The sequence below is a fragment of the Oncorhynchus tshawytscha genome, linkage group LG16 (genome assembly GCF_018296145.1).
Source record: "Oncorhynchus tshawytscha isolate Ot180627B linkage group LG16, Otsh_v2.0, whole genome shotgun sequence".
NCBI lineage: Eukaryota > Metazoa > Chordata > Actinopteri > Salmoniformes > Salmonidae > Oncorhynchus > Oncorhynchus tshawytscha.
In genome coordinates, this window is record NC_056444.1 from 22,591,607 (window position 1) to 22,613,033 (window position 21,427).

The 21,427-nt window shown below is 42.8% G+C and overlaps 1 protein-coding gene across 1 annotated transcript; it reads right to left on the reverse strand.

The window, feature by feature from the left end:
* Positions 1-1,738: 1,738 nt before the first annotated feature.
* Positions 1,739-19,316, reverse strand: sh3glb1a (SH3-domain GRB2-like endophilin B1a). Its single transcript, XM_024374609.2, has 9 exons — positions 19,056-19,316; positions 15,862-16,003; positions 13,591-13,719; positions 11,717-11,850; positions 11,210-11,302; positions 4,858-4,947; positions 4,435-4,535; positions 4,031-4,259; positions 1,739-3,758 (listed from the first exon to the last, which is right to left on the reverse strand). The coding sequence occupies exons 1-9, from the start codon at positions 19,116-19,118 to the stop codon at positions 3,651-3,653; spliced, it is 1,089 nt and encodes a 362-aa protein (XP_024230377.1). The 5' UTR covers positions 19,119-19,316; the 3' UTR covers positions 1,739-3,650.
* Between the last annotated feature and the right edge of the window lie 2,111 nt (positions 19,317-21,427).

Sequence of the window (21,427 nt, forward strand, 5' to 3'; positions counted from 1 at the left end):
AATATCGAGCACACAGATGAGCTTCCCCTAAGACGGTTCCTGACTGTTTGTGCAGAAATTCTTCGGTTGTGCCAACACACAGTTTTATCAGCTGTCTGGGTGGCTGGTCTCAGACAATCCCGCAGGTGAAGAAGCCGGATGTGGAGGTTCTGGGCGGGCGTGGATACATGTGATACCCTTTGGGTGTACTGCCAAATTCTCTAAAATGACATTGGAGGTGGCTTATGCTTAAATTAACATTAAATTCTCTGGCATCAACTCTGGTGGACATTCCTGCAGTCAGCATGCCAATGGCACGCTCCCTCAAAACATGTGGCATTGTGTTGTGTGACAAAACTGCACATTTGAGTGGCCTTTTATTGTCCCCAGCACATAGTGCACCTGTGTAATGATCATGCTGTTTATTCAACTTATTGATATGCCACACCTGTCAGGTAGATCATTTTGGCAAAGGAGAAATGCTCACTAACAGGGATGTAAACAAATTTGTGCACAAAATGAGAAAAATAAGCTTTTGGTACATATGGAAAATGTATGGGATCTTTATTTAAGCTCGTGAAACATGGGACCAACACCTTACATTTGTGTTTATATTTTTGTTCAGTGTAGTTGATGATCCCTGATCTTAGTGCTGCGATGCATTTGGGAAATTGCTATGTGGCGGAAGCTGTGTGCATGGGGCCCTGGTTTGCATTACATGGTTACACACTCATGTTTTTGGGAAGGAACTGCTCTGGGCCTTTGCCCCAGTCATGTGAGCATGAGTAACAGGCAGCAACACTGGCAGGTTTCTGAGCTCCACTTCCTCTTAACCCTCTCCTCTGACCTCAATCACAGGCTGGTGGATTGCAACCAAAGAGAAAAGGCCTACTAGTGTACAATAGCGTTAACTTCAACCATGGGGTTTAATAGGCTCTGTCCCAAATGGAACCCAATTCCCTATGACGTGAACTACTTTTGTTCAGGGCCCATAGGGAGGCAAACATTATATTAGTGTAAGTGGGCCTTAAAGTTAAGCGAATGAAATTAATCCTGACCTATTTTTAAAGTTCATAATCATGTGTCAAGGCCAAGCAGGATGAACCTTGATTATGTACCAGCCTTTATACAGTGCCTAAAGATGCATATAAATTTCCCCATGGGGATAGACATTTGGTTGCAGCTCTGTGCATACATAACACAATCGAAGATAGACTAAGGACATATACGGACAATAAATACAGGTAGAAAAAGTACAATTCATGACCGATCAATGTTTAATCTGTACACAACAGAACACTATATAAACTACAATGTCAGCCATAGTCCAACCTGCTGTTCCCACCTGTAGATGTAAACATTCAGAAGCCTTTCTGCCGCTGGGACAGAGGATCATTTGTCCCTATTTATTTTGTGTCCAGTTGGATGCTTTGTAATAAATTGTGCAGAATGCTAATGAATATCCATGGAGAACAAGTTGTTGACAGTTTTGTTATGAGTCTCATTTGAATTTCCTTGACTCCGTGTCCCATCTCCTAGCTTCCTTCTCCAAGAGCATCAGAGAAGGCCTGAGGGGAGGAACTTCTAACCTTCTCCTCCAGTGCGTTTTGAAGAGGCAAGGAAAGTACATGAGGATCACAATTGGGATTGACTCTTGGTCCTCACAGAGCAGTCACAAGCCTGTCCTCTAGTGGTTACAAAAAGGAATAAATGACTGTGACATACTGCATGTTAATATGAAGAAAAACAAGAGACGATCAAGCAATACATTGTTACTTTAATACCAAACTGCATATATTCTTTACAATTCTATGATTACAGTAAAAAAAAAAAAAAGGGCAGCAATAAGCCATTATATAATTTAACCCCCCCAATGAACTAGTGTGTTTGGGGTTGGTGGCACCTTAATTGGGGAGGACGGGTTTGTGGTAATAGCTGGAGCGGAATCGTATCAAAGACATGGTTTCTGTGTGTTTGATGCCATTCCATTTGCTCCCTTCCGGCCATTATTAAGAGTCGTTCTCCCCTCAGCAGCCTCCATTGGTGTCTGTGCTCGCATGGGGAGGGGGGGTCAGGTTGGTTACACACTACATGTTAGTACTGAAAAAATGAAGACCACATCTTGCTTTCCATTAAGGCACTGTTGCCCATCAAAGTAAACAAAGCCTAGCCACACACCGTTGAGCAATGAGGACAGCCCATATTAAAACGGACTATTTAACCATATTGTAAAATCAAATCAGAAGCAGTAAGAGAATACCTGAAGCTGCTTGAGAGTTGCTACTACTGAATGAATGAAATAAAAAGCCTTACCTAAAGTCAAAATATGCTTTCCTAAAATTACGTTGCCGACGGTGAAAATGTTGGTCCCTAATTCTTAGACAATGTAAATAAAATATAGATTAGGAGTCAATATTAAGAAAGATTATTTGAAATGATTTCTTATTAACAAATACTTTACTGGGTAGCTACAGTTATGGCATTTATATATATATAAACAGGGTCTTAACAGGGTTAACTAATGTTAAACCCACCCTTACATCAGAGATACATCTCTCCAGACACCTCCGTCAGATTGAGAACGTAAATCAGAGGCACATGTCTCTCCTAGCCGTGCCAGACAATCCTTAATGTAACTTACAGTAAGACCTTACCCATTCTAATCTAATGGAATTTTCCTGGACCGTTGTCATGGTTAAGGTTCCACAAAAGGCACTGTGCAATTGTCAAAAGGCAACCAGTAGCTAATATTTATTTAACCTTTATTTAACTAGGCAAGTCAGTTAAGAACAAATTCGTATTTACAATGACAGCCTAGGAACAGTGGGTTAACTGCCTTGTTCAGGGGCAGAACGACAGATTTTTACCTTGTCAGCTCGGGGATTCGAGCCCAACGTTCTAACCACTAGGCTACCTGCCGCCCCTGATTATGATCTACAAAATAATACTTAAAAGTTAAGATTGGTTTATTTTTAAGTCGTCCTATGCAAATTAAAGTGCTTTTTTGTCTTGTTGAAAATACAAAAAAAAGACATGCCTAGCATTTCAACCATATTACAAACTGGACTATAATTGGCAGTGAGTAGAAAAAGAAAAAAAATCACATCAAAAAGCACTTTAAGATCAACATCTGAATTGTATTTTAAACAAAAGGTTTGGTTGTACAAATGGAAGGTTGTGGAGAAAGTCTGGCACATATTGAATTAAGATTGCATTGAGCGAAAAACATTGAAGCGGCTTGTATAAACATAGTTGCATACATGGCACGGCAGGGATAGGGTCAGTTCCAATTCAATCCATCCAATTCCTTTGACGAATTTCAATTCACAATGCCATTGTCACTGTTTTCCATCGACTTACAATTCTCCTGATGAATTGACAGAATTAGCATGGAGCAGACCATATCCCATGGTAGACAGTATAAATAGGGAAACCTTGCTCTACTACACTGGGCTTGCTTGTTGCTTTCCTCTGGATCCTGGTGCCTGTATCAACAAAGCGTCTCAGAGTATGACTGCTGAACTAGGATCAGGTAATCAGATCCCGCCTGTCCATATAGTTATAATCTGTAAATCTGATCCTAGGACCTACTCTGAGATGCATTATGAATACGGGCCCAGCCGTCTGGACTCTCTTGAGTCTCTCCACATACAGGCATCACTCCGCTCCGATCAGTTCAACAGCTCCAGATAGGTGATGGGCACTTTACCCTTCTGGGTACCCCGCTCACCCATCAGCCAATCAGAGTCCATGCCTGGGACACTGCTCACCATGATGACCTGGAAGTAAACAAGACATTACACACCCCTTCTCAGTCATGCAATAAACAAATCTCATCACCAAGAACCTCAGATGTTGCTGTCGGAACAAACAAGAGGGAAAGAGAAAGAAAAAGATGAAGAGATACGGTGGGAAGGAAAGAAGGAAAGATGGAGGAAGAGAAAGCTAAAAGGCAAAGAGCGAGCAAGAAAAAACAGATAGACGGAAGAGCATGCCCAAAACCAGATCCCATTAAAGCTGTGAGAAGTGCTCAACCCCAGTCCCATGTTACCTCATCAGCGAGCAGGGAGAGTTCACTGCTGCCAGCAGCATCGTAGTCATAGAGAACGCGGGCTTTACGGCTGCCGCTGGAGTTCCGAAGCTCATGGAAGCCTGACAAGCCCAGGCCGGGAGAGGGGCTGAGCATGGAGGCAGACAAGGGGATGGTGGGTACTGAGATACTGGCCCCACCGGAACTACTAGACGACTGGTTGTTGTTGGAGGAGAACGTAGACGGGAAGCTGGGGAGAGAAGACCACCACTGGTAAAAAAAAAATTAAAAAAAGGGAGGCTAACCACATTTAAGAGCAGATCCTTACACTTTACAAATAGATGTCATGCAGTGCCAACAAAACTGTAGTAGAATAAGCTTCACACGCTTAGATGGAGGTGAGTTGTCAGAGTAGGTAAACATACCTCCCCAGTTGCTTCTGGAGGTCAACCATGTACTGGTAAGACTGGGCATAGTATGTAGTCTGGGCCTCCACAAAGTCAGTCAGACAGCGGAGGTGGTGTGCCTATTGTAAAGATAGTACAGGGATCGGGGATAAGGGGAGAAAGAGAGGCATGTCTACTAACAGGAAAACTCCTCTACAAACAGGTATTTATGAATTAAACCAAAGATGCACGCTGGTACAGTAATAGACCCTTTGGGTTAGACAGAGTCTAGGTCATGCTGGCGTCATGGAGGGTTGTGGTGGGTAGGGACAGGCAGGGCACCCTATTCCGCTAGGATCTGGTCAAAAGTAGTGCACTATAAAAAAAGGCAATAGGGGGCCATTTCAGACAAACGCTGATCGAGGTCATGCGAGTCGTGGGGTCAGAGGTCAGGGTACGTACATGGGTGCTGCTGACCCCCTCCAGGAGCAGCCTGGTGATCTCAGCCTGTCGATCAAACTCACTCTGGGTCATCCTTAGGTCCTGCTCTGCCTGGTGGGGAGGGGGGAACACAACATACAGTCATCACAGACGCACAGAAACAACACTTTTCAGGGATGAAAATATGGTAAATCAGCTTAATATACAGTTGAAGTGAGAAGTTAACATACACCTTAGCCAAATACATTTAAACTCAGTTTCACACACATTGAATCCAAGTAAAAATTTCCTGTCTTAGGTCAGTTAGGATCACCACTTTATTTTAAGAATGTGAAATGTCAAATAGTAGAGAGAATGATTTATTTCAGCTTTTATTTATTTCATCACATTCCTAGTGGATCAGACGTTTACATACAGCCGTGGCCAAAAGTTTTGAGAATGACACAAATATTAGTATTCACAAAGTCTGCTGCCTCAGTTTGTATGATGGCAATTTGTATATACTCCAGAATGTTATGAAGAGTGATCAGATTAATTGCAAAGTCTCTTTGCCATTTGTCAGTGAAGCTTCAAAAGGAGGGTGGTGCTTGGAATCATTGTTCTTCCTCTGTCAGCCATGGTTACCTGCAAGGAAACACGTGCCGTCATCATTGCTTTGCACAAAAAGGGCTTCACAGGCAAGGATATTGCTGCCAGTAAGATTGCACCTAAATCAACCATTTATCGGATCATCAAGTACTTCAAGGAGAGCGGTTCAATTGTTGTGAAGAAGGCTTCAGGGTGCCCAAGAAAGTCCAGCAAGCGCCAGGACCGTCTCCTAAAGTTGATTCAGCTGCGGGATCGGGGCACCACCAGTACAGAGCTTGCTCAGGAATGGTGCAGGCACTTTGCCATAAGGCAAAAGTGATAAAGTGGCTCGGGGGAACAAAACATCGATACTTTGGGTCCATGGCCAGGAAACTCTCCAGACCTTAATCCCATTGAACTTGTGGTCAATCCTCAAGAAGCGGTAGACAAACAAAACCCCACAAATTCTGACAAACTCCAACCATTGATGATGTAAGAATGGGCTGCCATCAGTCGGGATGTGGCCCAGAAGTTAATTGACAGCATGCCAGGTCGGATTGCAGAGGTCTTGAAAAAGGGTCAACACTGCAAATATTGACTCCTTGCATCAACTTCAATAAAAGCCTTTGACACTTGTGAAATGCTTGTAATTATACTTCAGTGTTCCATAGTAACACCTGACAAAAATATCTAAAGACACTGAAGCAGTAAACTTTGTGAAAATTAATACGTGTCATTCAAGACTTTTGGCCACGACTGTACACTCAATTAGTATTTGGTAGCATTGCCTTTAAATTGTTTAACTTGGGTCAAACGTTTCGGGTAGCCTTCCACAAGCTTCCCACAATATATTGGGTGAATTTTGGCCCATTCCTCCTGACAGAGCTGGTGTAACTGAGTCAGGTTTGTAGGCCTCCTTGCTCACAAACGCTTTTTCAGTTCTGCCCACAAATTTTCTGTAGAATTGAGGTCAGGGCTTTGTGATTGCCACTCCAATACCTTGACTTTGTTGTCCTTGAAAACCTCTTTGGGCTGAGATAAATATGACAACAGCCAGTGAAAGTGCAGGGTGCCAAATTCATAATAACAGAAATCCCATAATTAACATTCCTCAAACATACAAGAATTTTCCACCATTTTAAAGATACACTTCTTGTTAATCCCACCACAGTGTCCGATTTCAATAAGGCTTTACAGCGAAAGCAAACCAAACGATTATGTTAGGTCAGAGCCAAGTCACAGAAAAACATTTTTCCAGTCAGAGAGGACTCACAAAAAGCAGAAATATAGATCAAATTAATCATTAACCTTTGATGATCTTCATCAGATGACACTCATAGGACTTAATGTTACACAATACATGTTTTGTTTGATAAGGTTCATATTTATATTTAAAAAAATCTCAGTTTACATTGGCGCCTTATGTTCAGTAGTTCCAAAACATCCGGTGATTTTGCAGAGAGCCACATCAATTTACAGAAATACTCATAATAAACATTGATAAAAGATACAACTATTACACACAGAATTATAGATACACTTCTGTGTCAGATTTCAAAAAAACTTTACGGAAAAACCACACCATGCTATAATCTGAGCACGGCTCTCAGAGACCAAAACACCAACAGATATCCGCCACTACCAGGAATCCCAGTTCCACAATAAATATTTGTTTTGTTCAATAATGTCCATCATTTCTCCAAATACCTCCTTTTGTTAGCGCGTTCAGTTCACAAATCCAAATTCATGACGCGCGATCACTAGGAGCAGACAAAGTCAAAGTTCCGTTACAGTCCGTAGAAACATGGCAAACGATGTATAGAATCAATCTTCAGGATGTTTTTAACATAAGTCTTCAATAATGTTCCAACCGGAGAATTCCTGTGTCTGTAGAAATGCAATGGAACAAGAGCTCGCTCTCACGTGAAAGAGCGTGGCCAGCTCGTGGCTCTCTGGCAGACCTCTAACTCATTCCCCTCTCATTCGCCCCACTTCACAGTAGAAGCATCAAACAAGGTTCTAAAGACTGTTGACTTCTAGTGGAAGTCTAGATGGAAGCCAATATCCCACTTTCTTTGATAGGCAATGAGTTGAAAACCTACAAACCTCAGATTTCCCACTTCCGGGTTGGATTTTCTCTCAGGTTTTTGCCTGCCATATGAGTTATGTTATAGACATCAATCACAGACATCAATCAAACAGTTTTAGAAACGTCAGTGTTTTCTATCCAAATATACTAATACTATGCATATCTTAGCTTCTGGGACTGAGTAGCAGGTAGTTTACTCTGGGCACCTTATTCATCCAAGCTACTCAATACTGCCCCCAGCCATAAGAAGTTAAGTTAAGAAGTTAATTTGGAAGTATGCTTGGGGCCAATGTCCATTTAGAAGACCCATTTGTGACCAAGCTTTAACTTCCTGACTGATGTCTTTAGATGTTGTTTCAATATATCCACATAATTTTCCTCCTCATGATGCCATCTATTTTGTGAAGAGCATCAGTCAGTGCATCAGTCTCTCCTGCAATATGATGCTGCCATCACCGCGCTTCACGGTTGGGATGGTGTTCTTCGGCTTGCAAGCCTACCTTTTTCCTCCAAGCATAATCATGGTCATTATGGCCAAAGTTCTAATTTTGTTTGATCATACCAGAGGACAATTTCTCCAGAATGTACAGTATTTGTCCCCATGTACAGTTGCAAACCGTAGTCTGGCTTTTTTATGGCGGTTTTGGAGCGGTGACTTCTTCCTTTCAGGTTATGTCGATATAGGACTCGTTTTTACTGTGGCTATAGATACTTTTGTACCCGTTTCCTCCAGCATCTTCACAAGGTCCTTTGCTGTTGTTCTGGGATTGATTTGCACTTTTCGCACCAAAATACGTTCATCTCTAGGAGACACAACGAGTCTCCTTCCTGAGCGGTATGACGACTGCGTGGTCCCATGGTGTTTATACTTGCGTACATTTGTTTTTGCAGATGAACGTGGTACCGTCAGTCGTTTGGAAATTGCTCCCAAGGATGAACCAGACTTGGAGGTCTACAATGTTTTTTCTGAGGTCTTGGCTGATTTGTTTTGATTTTCCCATAATGTCAAGCAGAGGCACTGAGTTTGAAGGCCTTGAAATACATCCACAGGTACACTTTCAATTGACTCAAATGATGTCAATTAGCCTATCAGAAGCTTCTAAAGCCATGACATCATTATCTGTCTTTTTCCAAGCTGTTGAAAGGCACAGTCAACTTAGTGTATGTAAACTTCTGACCCACTGGAATTGTGATACAGTGAAATAATCTGTCTGTAAACAATTGTTGGAAAAATTACTTTTGTCATGCACAAAGTAGATGTCCTAACCGACTTGCCAAAACTATAGTTTGTATCAAGACAATTGTGGAGTGGTTGAAAAACGAGTTTTAATGACTCCAACCTAAGTGTATGTAAACTTCTGACTTCAACTGTAGGTATGTTTTGGAGCAATTTATTGTGCATAATGAACCAGTTTGTGAACATTTGTGAACATTTCAGGGTATTTGTTTCAACCCTAAGAGAAATCAGGACAACCTTTGTTTTTCATTAGGCTGTGTGCTCTGTGGTTCAGGAACAGGAGTTATCAGGCAGAGTGAGGACAATGGCATATTCTTCTGACTCATTTGACTCTAGTAGTTGCATGCAGAAGAAAAAGACCCATAAACATTGACTGATGGCCACTGTGACATTGACAATGGTGTTGGACCCCTCTGTTCCTTCCAGCTTTACACTATTATTCCAGAGAGACAGCGCGAGATGGCAGAGAGAGAAGGAGACCGAGAGTAGAGATATGGAAAGAGAAGATGGGAGATAGAGATACAGAGTGAGATGGCAGAGAGAGAAGGAGACCGAGAGTAGAGATACGGAAAGAGAAGATGGGAGATAGAGTGAGCGAGAGAAAGATCAGAGTCGAGAGAGATACAGAAAGAGCAAAAGGGAGTTAAGAGACAGACAGAGACAGAGCACAAGAGACACACAAACAGCTGCTAACCATGACGCCAGCAGGAGGTGTTCCGGTCCTCAGTTCCAACATGGCTGCTGAACATTCTACTCACCTCGGTCACTTCCTATGGTCACATCTGTTTGTTAGCGCGGTGTGAAACCGTGACAGAGTCATTCTATTAGAGCTACAGCTGCTGCAACACCACAGCCAACACAACACAGCCTACTATCCTGATAGTGTGTGTGTGTGTGTGTGTTTACAGTACAACTGTCTGACTACAACACACGATAGTGCATGTCAGTTTACTAGTATTCACAGATCCACAGACTGATACACAAGCTGCACTACAACCACATGACAGTTTCTCAACAAACGCCAAGCGGCCTTCTCTTGCTGTTGTCAACATCCTTCAGGGAAACAGCTGACGGCTGTACCAACAAATTGACTGGGGCCTCCTACAGTACAGTACAAATATACACAGCTAAGCTAAATGTAACTAGTTTCGCTGGTTCCCTTAAGAGGCAATCTGGGATTCGTACAGCATTGGTTACATTTCTCCAGCCCCATCCCTCATCTTTTTACCAACACATTGGTGGGGTGACTGACCACTTTGCTGTTGTTTCAATCCCAGCAAGGGGATATGCTTTTTAACCATCACTGCTATGTTTCACAACGTCCCCCTTCATGGTTTGGTCATTTGCTGTGCCTGTTGTAACAGTCAACAGCTCAATCCTCTGAAGGACATGGTCAGTCAGTCAGTCATGATGACACATACGATCAGATCAGTCAGACTGGTAACAACATGGCTTGCAGGGGAACCCAGGCCACAGCTAAGGTCTAGTGCTAGCTAGATAATGAAGGGTGGGACCACAAGAGATGGCCAACCTACACAGTCCCCATCTGATGAGGGAACGCCACTTTACATCGGCCTTTGACCTTAGATACTATAGTGGAATACGCCTGTTTCAGGCGGTTATGTAGTACAGTATGTGACATCCAGTTCTCTTGTATAATAGGTTAAGTGCTGTAAGTAAATTATTAGAGCAGGATTCCAAAATATTCCCACGCATAATGGAGATATGTGATCATATAGGAAATTATTATGTTTCAGACGAATATATTTGTTCGGGCTTCACGCGGTTAATTTGCAGTCTACAAATGATTTGTAAGTATGTTCCGGGCCCCCTGGCCATCCGCTCAAGAAAATAAATGGGGCCCCGGCTGAATCTAGTTGATCATCCCTGAATTAGCGTGTGCATGTACCTGGCCGGGGAGAGGCAAGTTAGCATTAGCCTAGAAACTATTCCACTATAGCTTCAATGACACAGGCCATGCATTCACATGAATGAAAAGGCAACCAACCTTCAGCCACCCATGTGACGTGCAGGAGACTGAACATGTAGCTAGAAAGAGAAGACGTACACAGAGGAAAGGACGGAGTAGAATGGGAGTTCGGAGGAGGAGTGCTACAGGAAAATAGGATGGTGGAAGAGCGAGAGAGGGAAGCTCCAGAGAAATTGAAATGAGGAACTGGCCCTTCTCATAACGAGCCATGTGTGTTGGTCAGGGAGGGGGAACGATTCAGCCAATGTTGTGTAACCAAGGCCACAGCGTTGTAGGTCAGACTAGTGACTTGTGTCTGGAGACTTAACAGACTACGCCCAGATAACTTTCACCCGTCCGACAATGTCTCCCTCTACAAGGTTTTTTGTTGTTCTTCTTAGTAATGTAGTTATCTACAAATGAACACTGTCCTACATTACCACCCACTCCAGACGCGTGTGTGTTTGCGCGCGCGTTTTGAAACTAAAGGGACAGTAAACAGCCCACTCACCACTGCTCTAGCGTCAGGAACTCTGGCTTTCTTTAGCCTGGTTTTTGCCGCGTCCAGATCCAAACGCTTCACCTGCAAAAGCTTCCGTTCTTTCTGCACACAACACAACAAACAATGGCAGATTACTATCAAATCAGCTGCATTATCACATTTGGAATCAAAACAGTTGATGTTAATAGGACTGTCTGCGGCTCGTCATTACATTGAGTAATGACTATGAAACTAGACTAGAGGGCCTGCCGAGAAACAGCAACATAGCATCATGCCACAAATATGACTGGACTGACTATTACATCTATTAGGCCAATTAGCTTTCACGTGGTGGGCACTGGCAGAGAAAATGGACCTTGACTCTTTTAGATTCAATTACTTCCAACCACCTAGTTTCAATCCAAAAGGTCATGACCCTCAGGGGAATGAATGGGGACTGGGCCAAAGTAGTTCTGTACTACATAAGGATTAGGGTGACATTTGGGACGCTGAACGAATCATCCCGTTGATACTCACCAGGATGGTTTTGAAATCTCCTTCTAGAAAGTTCCTGAATGGTGTGAGGAAATTGATGGCTGAGCTCTGGATGAACTCTCTCTCCGCTCCTCCAATCTGCTTCTCCGTCTCGCCACATTTAATAAGTGCGTTTCCTGTAGGGACAGGAAGTAGACACGGTTTAACCGGGAAGTAGAAATGAAAGGTTTAACTATAGAGACGTCCAGGAGGACACAGACGCTGGACATTTCAGCTTTACTTTTATTTAATGATAACACATAGGAATTCCTTGGCACCTGGCCAATGTGAATGTTCTGCTCAGCTGAGTGAGACAACTCTATATGGATTTGAAATATGTCCAATAAAATCAATTCAGTCACAGGCTACATTAATATCCATAAACGCCCATTCCTCTTTTTATTTTAGCAACAGCATTGTTGATAAGGAATAGCCTATACAGGGTTCTACACCATTTCCCCCCAGTTGGTGGCACCAGTACATGATAAGGTCACACCAATGTTTTTTTAATAAAATAATTTATAATGGCCTGGCCTGTGTCCAATAACGTTCCTGCATTCCATACAGAACCAGGCTAATAACGACTAGCCATCTTTTAAATTAGCATGCCCTTGTGTTTTTACATTGATTTGGATAGATTTACTGTAACAGAAAAGAGACTTAGATGAATTGCAAAATGTTAGGAAAAAAATGAAAATGGGGAGGACTGATTTCCCCTAGTTTCAACAGGGTTTCACTCTCAAAACACTTAATAGAAAAACGCAATTTGGATGTTCCAAGTCTACAACAATGCTTAAACCACATCAGGGGACCATGTGAGGTCTGGGAAAAATCTGATATTTTTTGTGTGTGTGCACCAGCCAGGTTGTGTTTGGCTAGTGGCGTTTCTGTAGAGCACCTGTAATGGAGTTTGCGCACTGAGCAAGTAGTCTATTAGGTTATATGTTTGCAGCGCACGTGTGACAAGTAATCGACATAACAGTCTGCATGTTCTTCAAAGAGGGCAACGGATGCTACTGGGCCAGATTTCTATAAGTCAGGGGAGAAGCAGGTGGTATCTGATTGTAAGTACCTTGGCATCATGCTTGATTCCAACCTCTCTTTTAAAAAGCAGGTGGAAAAGGTAACTCAAATTCAACCTAGCTCATTTACGATTCTTACAAAATTGTTTCACTATAGAGGCAGCCAAACTGTACTTCAAATCTATGCTACTCAAATCTATGCTAGTCTTCCTGGCGTCCGACCCATAACGAAAAAGACAGACAAAAATACATTTAAAACATTATCATACACAATGCCAAAAGTGTGCAAAACTGTCATCAATGCAAAGGGTGGCTACTTTTTAGAATCACAAATATAAAATATTTTGATTTATTTAACACTTTCTTGGTTACTACATGATTGCATGTGTTATTTCATAGTATTGATGTATTCACTATTATTCTACAATGTAGAAAATAGTTTTTAAAAAATGAATTAGAAAAAACCTGGAATGAGTAGGTGTCCAAACTCTTGACTGGTACTGTATATAAAAAAATATAAAAAGACAAACAATAAAACGAAGGAATCAGTGTGTGTGTGTACACATCAGTGTACCAGTTACTCATACATGTCAGTACATACACACATGAATGAGCAGTTGTCAACAGTGCCATTTCTAAGAGATGACATTGAGTTAATTGGGGGAGGGGTTATGACAGTGTTCCCTCCTATCGGCCTTTGTTCACTCCCCTTGACAGATCTGACAGGGGAGGTAAACAGCTTTGTGGAATGAAACGCAGCCTAAAAAAATAGACTACCAGCATATGTCAAATAAGAAATGCCCGTTTTGATTTTCAGTTGCACTTATTAATGCACCCCAGGTACAACTCACTCACCATAGGCCGTTCCAGGGCCAAACTCACTCCCCGACTCGATCATGGACAGGCCAAGCACCTCGTGGTTGTTCATCCGTGTGGGGACTTTCTTCTCCAGTTTCTCGTACAGAAATTCCTCTATTCTGACATCTGAAAATTGTACGATAAACTCAATTAGAGAGAAAGGAGAGTCACGAGGAAACAAGACTAAGGAGCAACCTTGTGCTGCATGACCCGAGCCAGTTAACAGGGATATCACACAGGCTATCCAGGAAAATCCAGTCTGCGATCTAGTCTAGTAAATCTTCAACAACATTACTGGGGTTCAAAGAGCCTTATAGTAGGCTAATTGAGCTAGCACAGACCTACATAAGACCGTACACTGACTACACAAGTCAATTCTGGCACTAGGCTAACTAACCACCTTTGATGGAGTCTACTAAACCAGAAACTATAGGACTAGCTGCTGAGTACAATCATAATAACTATGCCTAACAGCAAGCAGAAGTAGGTGTGCTTTGGTTGTGAGTGTGCCTGGAGATAAGGTGTGTGTGTGGCCCTAGCAGCAGACTGAGCTATGCAGCACCATGGTGTAAACTCAGAGGGTCGACAGCTGAGCTTGCAGTCGCATAGACACCCAACTGTGGTTTAACAGTCAATACTCATAAGTACACATAGTGTGGTTCGTTGAAGAATTGGCAATATGACTGCATTTACACAGACAGCCCATTCAGATCTTTTTGACCAATCACATCAGATCTTTTTCAGATCTGATTGATTAAAATACCAATTTGTAATTTAAAAAAATCTGAATTGGGCTGTAAACGCTGCCTATGTAGCCTAGGCTTAGAATGTAAAGGATTATGACCGTCCAATTGTGGCACAAAAGCTGGATAAAATGTAGCCTATTGGCTATGAAGGGAAAGTGGCTAACCAGTTACTGCATCTTTACCGAGGGGGAACTAGGCCCAAAAACCAACCGTTAAGCATCTAAGTACTAACTAGGGGCCATTCAATTCCGGTTGGTTCATATGTGAAAAATCCTAACATTGGATACTGATGTTACAGTTTGCCAACAACACAATGGTGGTAGGCTTGTTCACCAATGACAATGAGACAGTCTACATGGAGATCACAGACATGTCAGTGTGGTGCCAGGGCAACAACCTCTCCCCGCAAGGTAAGCAAGACAAAGGAGCTGATTGTGGATGACAGGAAACGGAAGGCTGAGCACGCCCCATTCACATCGACACGGCTGTAGTGGAGCGGGTCGAAAGCTTCAAGTTCCTCTGTGTCCACATCACTAAGGACCAATCATGGCCCAAACACATCAACAGTCATGAAGAGGGCGCGACAATGCCTCTTCATGAGTCTGAGAAGATTTGGCATGGGCCGTCAGATCCTCAAAAGCTCTACAGCTGCACCATTGAAAGCATCCTGACTGGCTGCATCCCCGCTTGGTATGGCAACTGATTGGCCTCCAACCGCAAAGCGCTACAGAAGGTAGTGTGTACGGCCCAGTACATTACTGGGGTTGCCATTCAGGAGATCTGTACCAGGCGATGTCAGAAGGAGGCCCTAAACATTTTCAAAGACTCCAGGCACCCAAGTCAGACTGTTCTCTTTGCTACCGCATGGCAAGCGGTACCGGAGCGCCATGTCTGGGACCAAAAGGCTCCTGAACCGCACAGCAACCATATGACTGCTGAAGTTAATCAAATGGCTACCTGGATTATTTTCATAACCCCCCCCCCTTTTTTTGTTATTTTTACACTGACATTCTTGGACTTGCTCTATACACACACTCACACGCGTATCCTGATTGCCTAGTCACTTTCACCCCTACCAGCATGTACATATTACCTCCATTTTTAAAAAACATTTTAATCTTTATTTAACTAGACAACTCAGTTAAGAACAAATTCTTATTTACAATGACAGCCTACCGGGGAACAGTGTGTTAACTGCCTTGTTCAGGGGCAGAATACCATATTTTTACTTTGTCAGCTCTGGATTCGATCCAGCAACCTTTCGGTTACAGGCCAAACGCCCGAACCACTAGGCTACCTGCCACATTACCTCGTAACCCTGCACATTGACTCGGGTACCAGTACTCCTTGTATATAGCCTCGTTATTGTCATTTTATTGGGTTAATATCTTTTCTTTCTTACTTTTTAACTAAGCATTGTTGGGAAAGGGTTCTTAAAAGTAAGCATTTCAAGGCAAGTCTGCACCTGTTGTACTCGACGCATGTGACAAATATAATTTGACATCAGTGAGTGCAGTCTTACTTGGGTTTGGTTGTAGTAGAACCTCTGTCTGCTTCATGATTCTTTCCGTATTTTGCTTGGTGCATTCTGCTCTGCACAGAAGGTTCTCCAGGTGAGCATCCAACTCAGTCTTCTCAGCTTGCCCAAGTTTTTCCTCTGTAAACTGAAGATGAAATGAAAGGGTGAGTCTCTAGTGGCTACAAACTGACAAAGGTCATGGTTGTCAAACTAGGCTACCTGTAGCTCAATGAAAGTGAGGCTTTTATTTGACATAAGTACTTGGCACTGTCTATTTACCTCTTCCAAGTTGGCTTAGATTGCCTGACTAGCTAACCCAATCACAGCTCTGATCCAGGATGTTAGTGCAGCTGAAGCCTTCTTGCGGTACTGATGAACCAAGTCTGGAACCAACAGGACCCTTAACAGCTTCTACCCCCAAGCCATAAGACTGCTAAATAGTTAGTTAAACAGTTACCCAAATAGCTACCCAGACTATCTGTATTGACCCTTTGCATGTTGACAGGCCATGTCAGAGCAAAAACCAAATCATGATGTTGAAGGAATTGTCCGACACAGGATTGTGTCATGGTACAGATCTGGGGAAGGGTACCTTCTGCAGCATTGAAGGTCCCCAAGAACACAGTGTCCTCCATCATTCTTACATGGAAGAAGTTTGGAACCACCTAGACTCATCCTAGAGCAATCTGAATAATCGGGGGAGAAGGGCCTTAGTCAGGGAGGTGACCAATAACCCGATGGTCACTCTGACAGAGCTCCTCTGTGGAGATGGAATAACCATCTCCGCAGCACTCCACCAATCAGGCCTTTATGGTAGAGTGGCCAGACAGATGCTTGTCCTCAGTAAAAGGCACATGGCCGCTCGCTTGGAGTTTGCCAAAAGACACCTAAAGGACTCTCAGACCATGAGAAACAAGATTCTCTGGTCTGATGAAACCAAGATTGAACTCTTTGGCCTGAATGCCAAGCGTCACGTCTGGAGGAAACCTGGCACCATCCCTACGGTGAAGCACGGTGGTGGCAGCAGAGCCCAGACTTGAACCAATCGAACATATTAGGAGAGACCTGGAAATAGCTGTGTAGCAACGCCCCTCATCCAACCTGACAGAGCTTGAAAGAATCTGCAGAGAAGAATGGGAGAAACCCCCCAAATACAGGTGTGCCAAGCTTGAAGTGTCATACCAAAGAAGACTCGAGGCTGTAATCGCTGCCAAAGGTGCGTCAACAAAGTACTGAGTAAAGGGTCTGAATACTTGTATATGTGATTTCATTTTGTTTTTCATTACTAAAAATCTGTTTTTGCTTTGACATTATGGGGTATTGTGTGTAGATTGATGAGTGAAATTTTTTTAAATCAATTTTAGAATAAGGCTGTAATGTAACAAAATGTGGAAAAGTGAAGGAGTCTGAATACTTTCTGAATGCACTGTATGCTGCTGCTACTGTTTATCTGTCCGTTTATTCCTAGTTATAAACTGGGTGATTCGAGCTCTGAATGCTGATTGGCTGACAGCAGTGGTATACCACAGGTAGGACAAAACATTTATTTTTAATGCTCTACGTACGTTGGTAACCAGTTTATAATATCAATAAGGCACCTCTGGGGTTTGTGGTGTATTGGCCATATACCACTGGCCTTATTGCTTAATTATAAACCAACTTGTCCGAGTCAGATTTACATGGCTATCAAAATGTCATGCCAGGGTAAGCCTACATGAAACACAGCCCTTATTTTTTATTTTTTTTTCTCCCCAATTTCATGGTATCCAATTGTTTTTTTTAGTAGCTACCATCTTGTCTCATAGCTACACCTCCCTTACCAGCTCGGGAGACCAAGGTTGAAAGTCATGCGTCCTCCAATACACAACACAACCAAGCCACACTGCTTCTTTTAACACAGCGCGCATCCAACCCGGAAGCCAGCCGCACCAATGTGTCGGAAGAAATACTGTGCACCTGGCAACCTTGGTTAGCAAGCACTGCGCCTGGCCCGCCACAGGAGTCGCTGGTGCGCGATGAGACAAGGATATCCCTACCGGCCAAGCCCTCCCTAACCCAGAGGACGCTAGGCCAATTGTGCGTCGCCCCACGGACCTCCCGGACACAGCCCTTATTTTAATTGTTTCTAAAAATTCCCTCAGGGAAAAATGTATGTAGAAAAAATGATTGGAAGCATTTCCCTGTTTGACCGCTAGGTTTTATGGGTATTATGACACCTCCACTGTGGGGCTCTATGAGAGATGAGATGATGACTTGGAATTCAAGTCATCAAATAAAACAAATGTAAGAGACAACTGAAATATTGTATTGAACTTAAGGGATAAGCAGTAATGGGCAGTCACTGCCATCATTGGCATTTTATTAATTGTTTTATTCTATGTTGCTAAAGCAGTCATCCCACATAATGCATAGTGCATTTAACGTTATTGTTGAAAAGATAATCGAAACCAACATCGAAAACCCCCAATTTTGTTTAGTGACTGGCTTCAATATACTTTTGTTAGTCACCAAAGTAAAAATGTTGCTGGAGTGATAAGCTTCTCTCTTCGTGGAAACTGTCGTTTCTCAACAAAAAAATAAATATATATACAGTATATTTTTAAAAAGACTTCACTTTGTTTTCTGCCAGACTAGTATGCGCACGCGTCTGATCTATACTCCGAGGCATGCACATGGAACAGAGTATGGACAGCGCATTCAGAGAAAAATACGTCCACACTCTAGAAACACCTTTACTTTGCTCAGTGACTAAGTATACTTTACAAAATCAAAACACACCACATAGGGAGGGATAAACGGAAAGATGCAGGGCTCAAGCCGCACGTAACGCCCTGGACCAGAGTTGACCCAATCACTGCCTAATTTACTCCCGTTCCAAGCTAGAGCGGATGTGCTGAGTTTACTATTCTAAACTTTGTCAAACAAAACATGTATTTGTTAGTTGGCTGTTAAAGTGTATCAAATAAAGCAAGTAATGTAGAAGTAATGACATTATTACACACACATCTTTAGCCAAATATGACAAATTCCAAACTAGCTAACTAGCCTAGCAATAGCATATCGCCAGCAGTCGCAGGCCTGAAACAGCAGCGGAGTTTCCGAAGTTGATGCCTCGCTCTCAACATTGTTAGTTAGCGACATTGTGAAGACCGCAAAATATCTGAATTCAGAAAATAACAACAAATGTGTAAACTTACTTGAACCGCACGACTGAATAAAGTACCGGCGTCTGCTGCTAACCTTTTGACGTTGAAATCCATGTTTAGTTATAGATTACACTTTGTGCTCAAAAAGCTGGTAAATTACTTATCCATACAGAGGAATGGTAAACAAATTAATATTTTCCTTGCTAGCTACGTTTCCCGTGGTTAGATTTTGACAAGAAGCAGCCAAGTGTTGACTGTTTCGTTTTAGGGAGTTTTCCGACTGTCGATGTGTGGCATTCGTTGATAGAGTAGGCGGGGTTGGCAGTGGTCGGAGTTGATCCAAAACCTTTTGTCACCACTAGGGGTCAGATTTGTCTCAAATTTCAGCTGTTGCCTTCACTCTTCTGTGGGCCATATTAAACTTGAACCTAAAAAACATGCTTAATTGGAACATCTACATTGAAAGTTCTTTTTAGTCCAGGACTAGCCTTATTCTTCCTCTTGGAAACCAGCCCTATGTGTTCAGGGCTAAGCTTTTGCACTGATTTTACTTCATAATATTGTTCAGAGGGTCTTGATGGTGTGGAGGCAATGTTCAATGCATGGGGTATACATGTACATTTTAGTCATTTAGAAGACGCTCTTATCCAGCATACATTTTCATACTTTTTCATATACAGTCAGTGACATGCATTAGCCATACTAATTTGAGCAGTTAGTATAATTAGTATAATTTGAGCAGTCAGAGATTTGGTGCTGTCACGACTAGCGCTTGAAGTGAAACGTAAAAGGTGCCAGTGGCTTGTTTACTAGTTCATATTTTACAGCTGCTGGATGGTAGGCTACTCCATTACTAAACACTTAGGGGGCCAGGCCGGTTGGTCGGCACCGGCTCACTACTTCAACCACATTGCCGTGGTCACTTTCATTCATAGTGTTCAAAATGACACTTACTGTAGGTAGGATATCAGTCTACAATTTGTATTTTTTATTTAACCTTTATTTAACTAGGCAAGTCAGTCCAGAACAAATTCTTATTTACAATGACGGCCTAACCCGGTCAAACCCTCCCCAGCCCAAACGATGCTGGGCCAATTGTGTGCCGCCCTATGGGATTCCCAATCACGACCGGTTGTGATAAAGCCTGGGATCGAATCAGGGTCTGTAGTGACACATCTAGCACTTAGATGCAGTGCCTTAGACCACTGTGCCACTCGGGAGCCCAAATCTCCTGCACTGTGAAGCAGAGACTGAGCCAGAATTGTTTATCAGGGGAAAATGACACGTTGGCCATGCAATGCAGCGTGTGATCTGTTTCTCATTAGTGTGAGTCTGGTCTGTCGGCTGTTTTGTTTCCCCTTTCATCTTTTACAGTGTTTGGTGGTGGAATCAGAAGCATAGCACACACACACACACACAAACACACACACACACACACACACACACCTCTGCTATATATGGGCGGGGTCTCCTCTCTCTGACAAGCTGGCTTAGCAGAGGCCTTCTGCCACACAGCTGATAAAGCCTGGAGACCATCACTACAGAATTTCCGTCGCCAGGGAGACAGGAAAGGGAAACTCCCCGTCAGATGTTACAACATGAGATAAGTTGACTTTGTAGGGAACTCAGAGCTTGAGATGTAATCTAAACACTTTGCGCTGACTGACTGAACACAATGCACCAGATAAATTATATTGCCCCCCCCTCTCTCTTCATCTCGCTCTCTCTCTTTCTCCCTCTCTCTTTATCCCCCTCTCTCTCTATCTCTCACATGTAGACATGCACGGACCAGATTTGAAGATAAAAAACAAGACACCTTGAAGATCTGGATACAATTATCTCCGATACAGCCGGTTACCTGCTGTGGTGCCTGCTGGGTAAGAGGAAGTGGGTGAGAGGGATCAAATGACTTCCCCTCATTACTCATAGACAGACACACATTGATACACCGATGTTCCTCCTGTTGGAAGGGCTGTGTTGTGTTGCCTCAGTTCACTGATGACTAGCAGTGAGTTTACCATAACACACCTAGTGAAATATGTAACATACAAAACAATACAAGGGGAAAATTGAATGATGAAGTAGCCTTAAAATAAAATGTGCTGTCACTTCTTTGTCAGTACACATAGTTATTGAGTCTCCTATGGTTATCCGACGTATACAGATTGAAATGTACACACTTTTAAAGACTGGACTCTTGTAATGTAGGCCTATGCAATTGAAGCATTCTTAAGACATTAACAGGTTGTAGTTTTGAATGCTGATCTGACTAGCCATGGCCTCCGGTTAGAGAGAGCAACGCAGCTGTTTTAAATGATGCCAGCCATATAAATAAGTAATAGTCGACTTTAGCAAAGTCACTATCTCTGATTTTACAAGTGCATATAATGTAATTCAGTCATACTGCTCTGTTATAACATCTA

What these genes read in the sequence shown, in the direction of transcription:
- sh3glb1a (XM_024374609.2), bottom strand. Translation starts at nt 19,118, where the DNA reads ATGGATTTCAACGTCAAAAGGTTAGCAGCAGACGCCGGTACTTTATTC. An exon ending in TATTCAGTCGTGCGGTTCAA is followed by an intron (nt 16,004 to 19,055) that starts GTAAGTTTACAC and finishes TTTCATCTTCAG; the next exon opens with TTTACAGAGGAAAAACTTGG. An exon ending in GAGATTTCAAAACCATCCTG is followed by an intron (nt 11,303 to 11,716) that starts GTGAGTATCAAC and finishes TGTTGTGTGCAG; the next exon opens with AAAGAACGGAAGCTTTTGCA.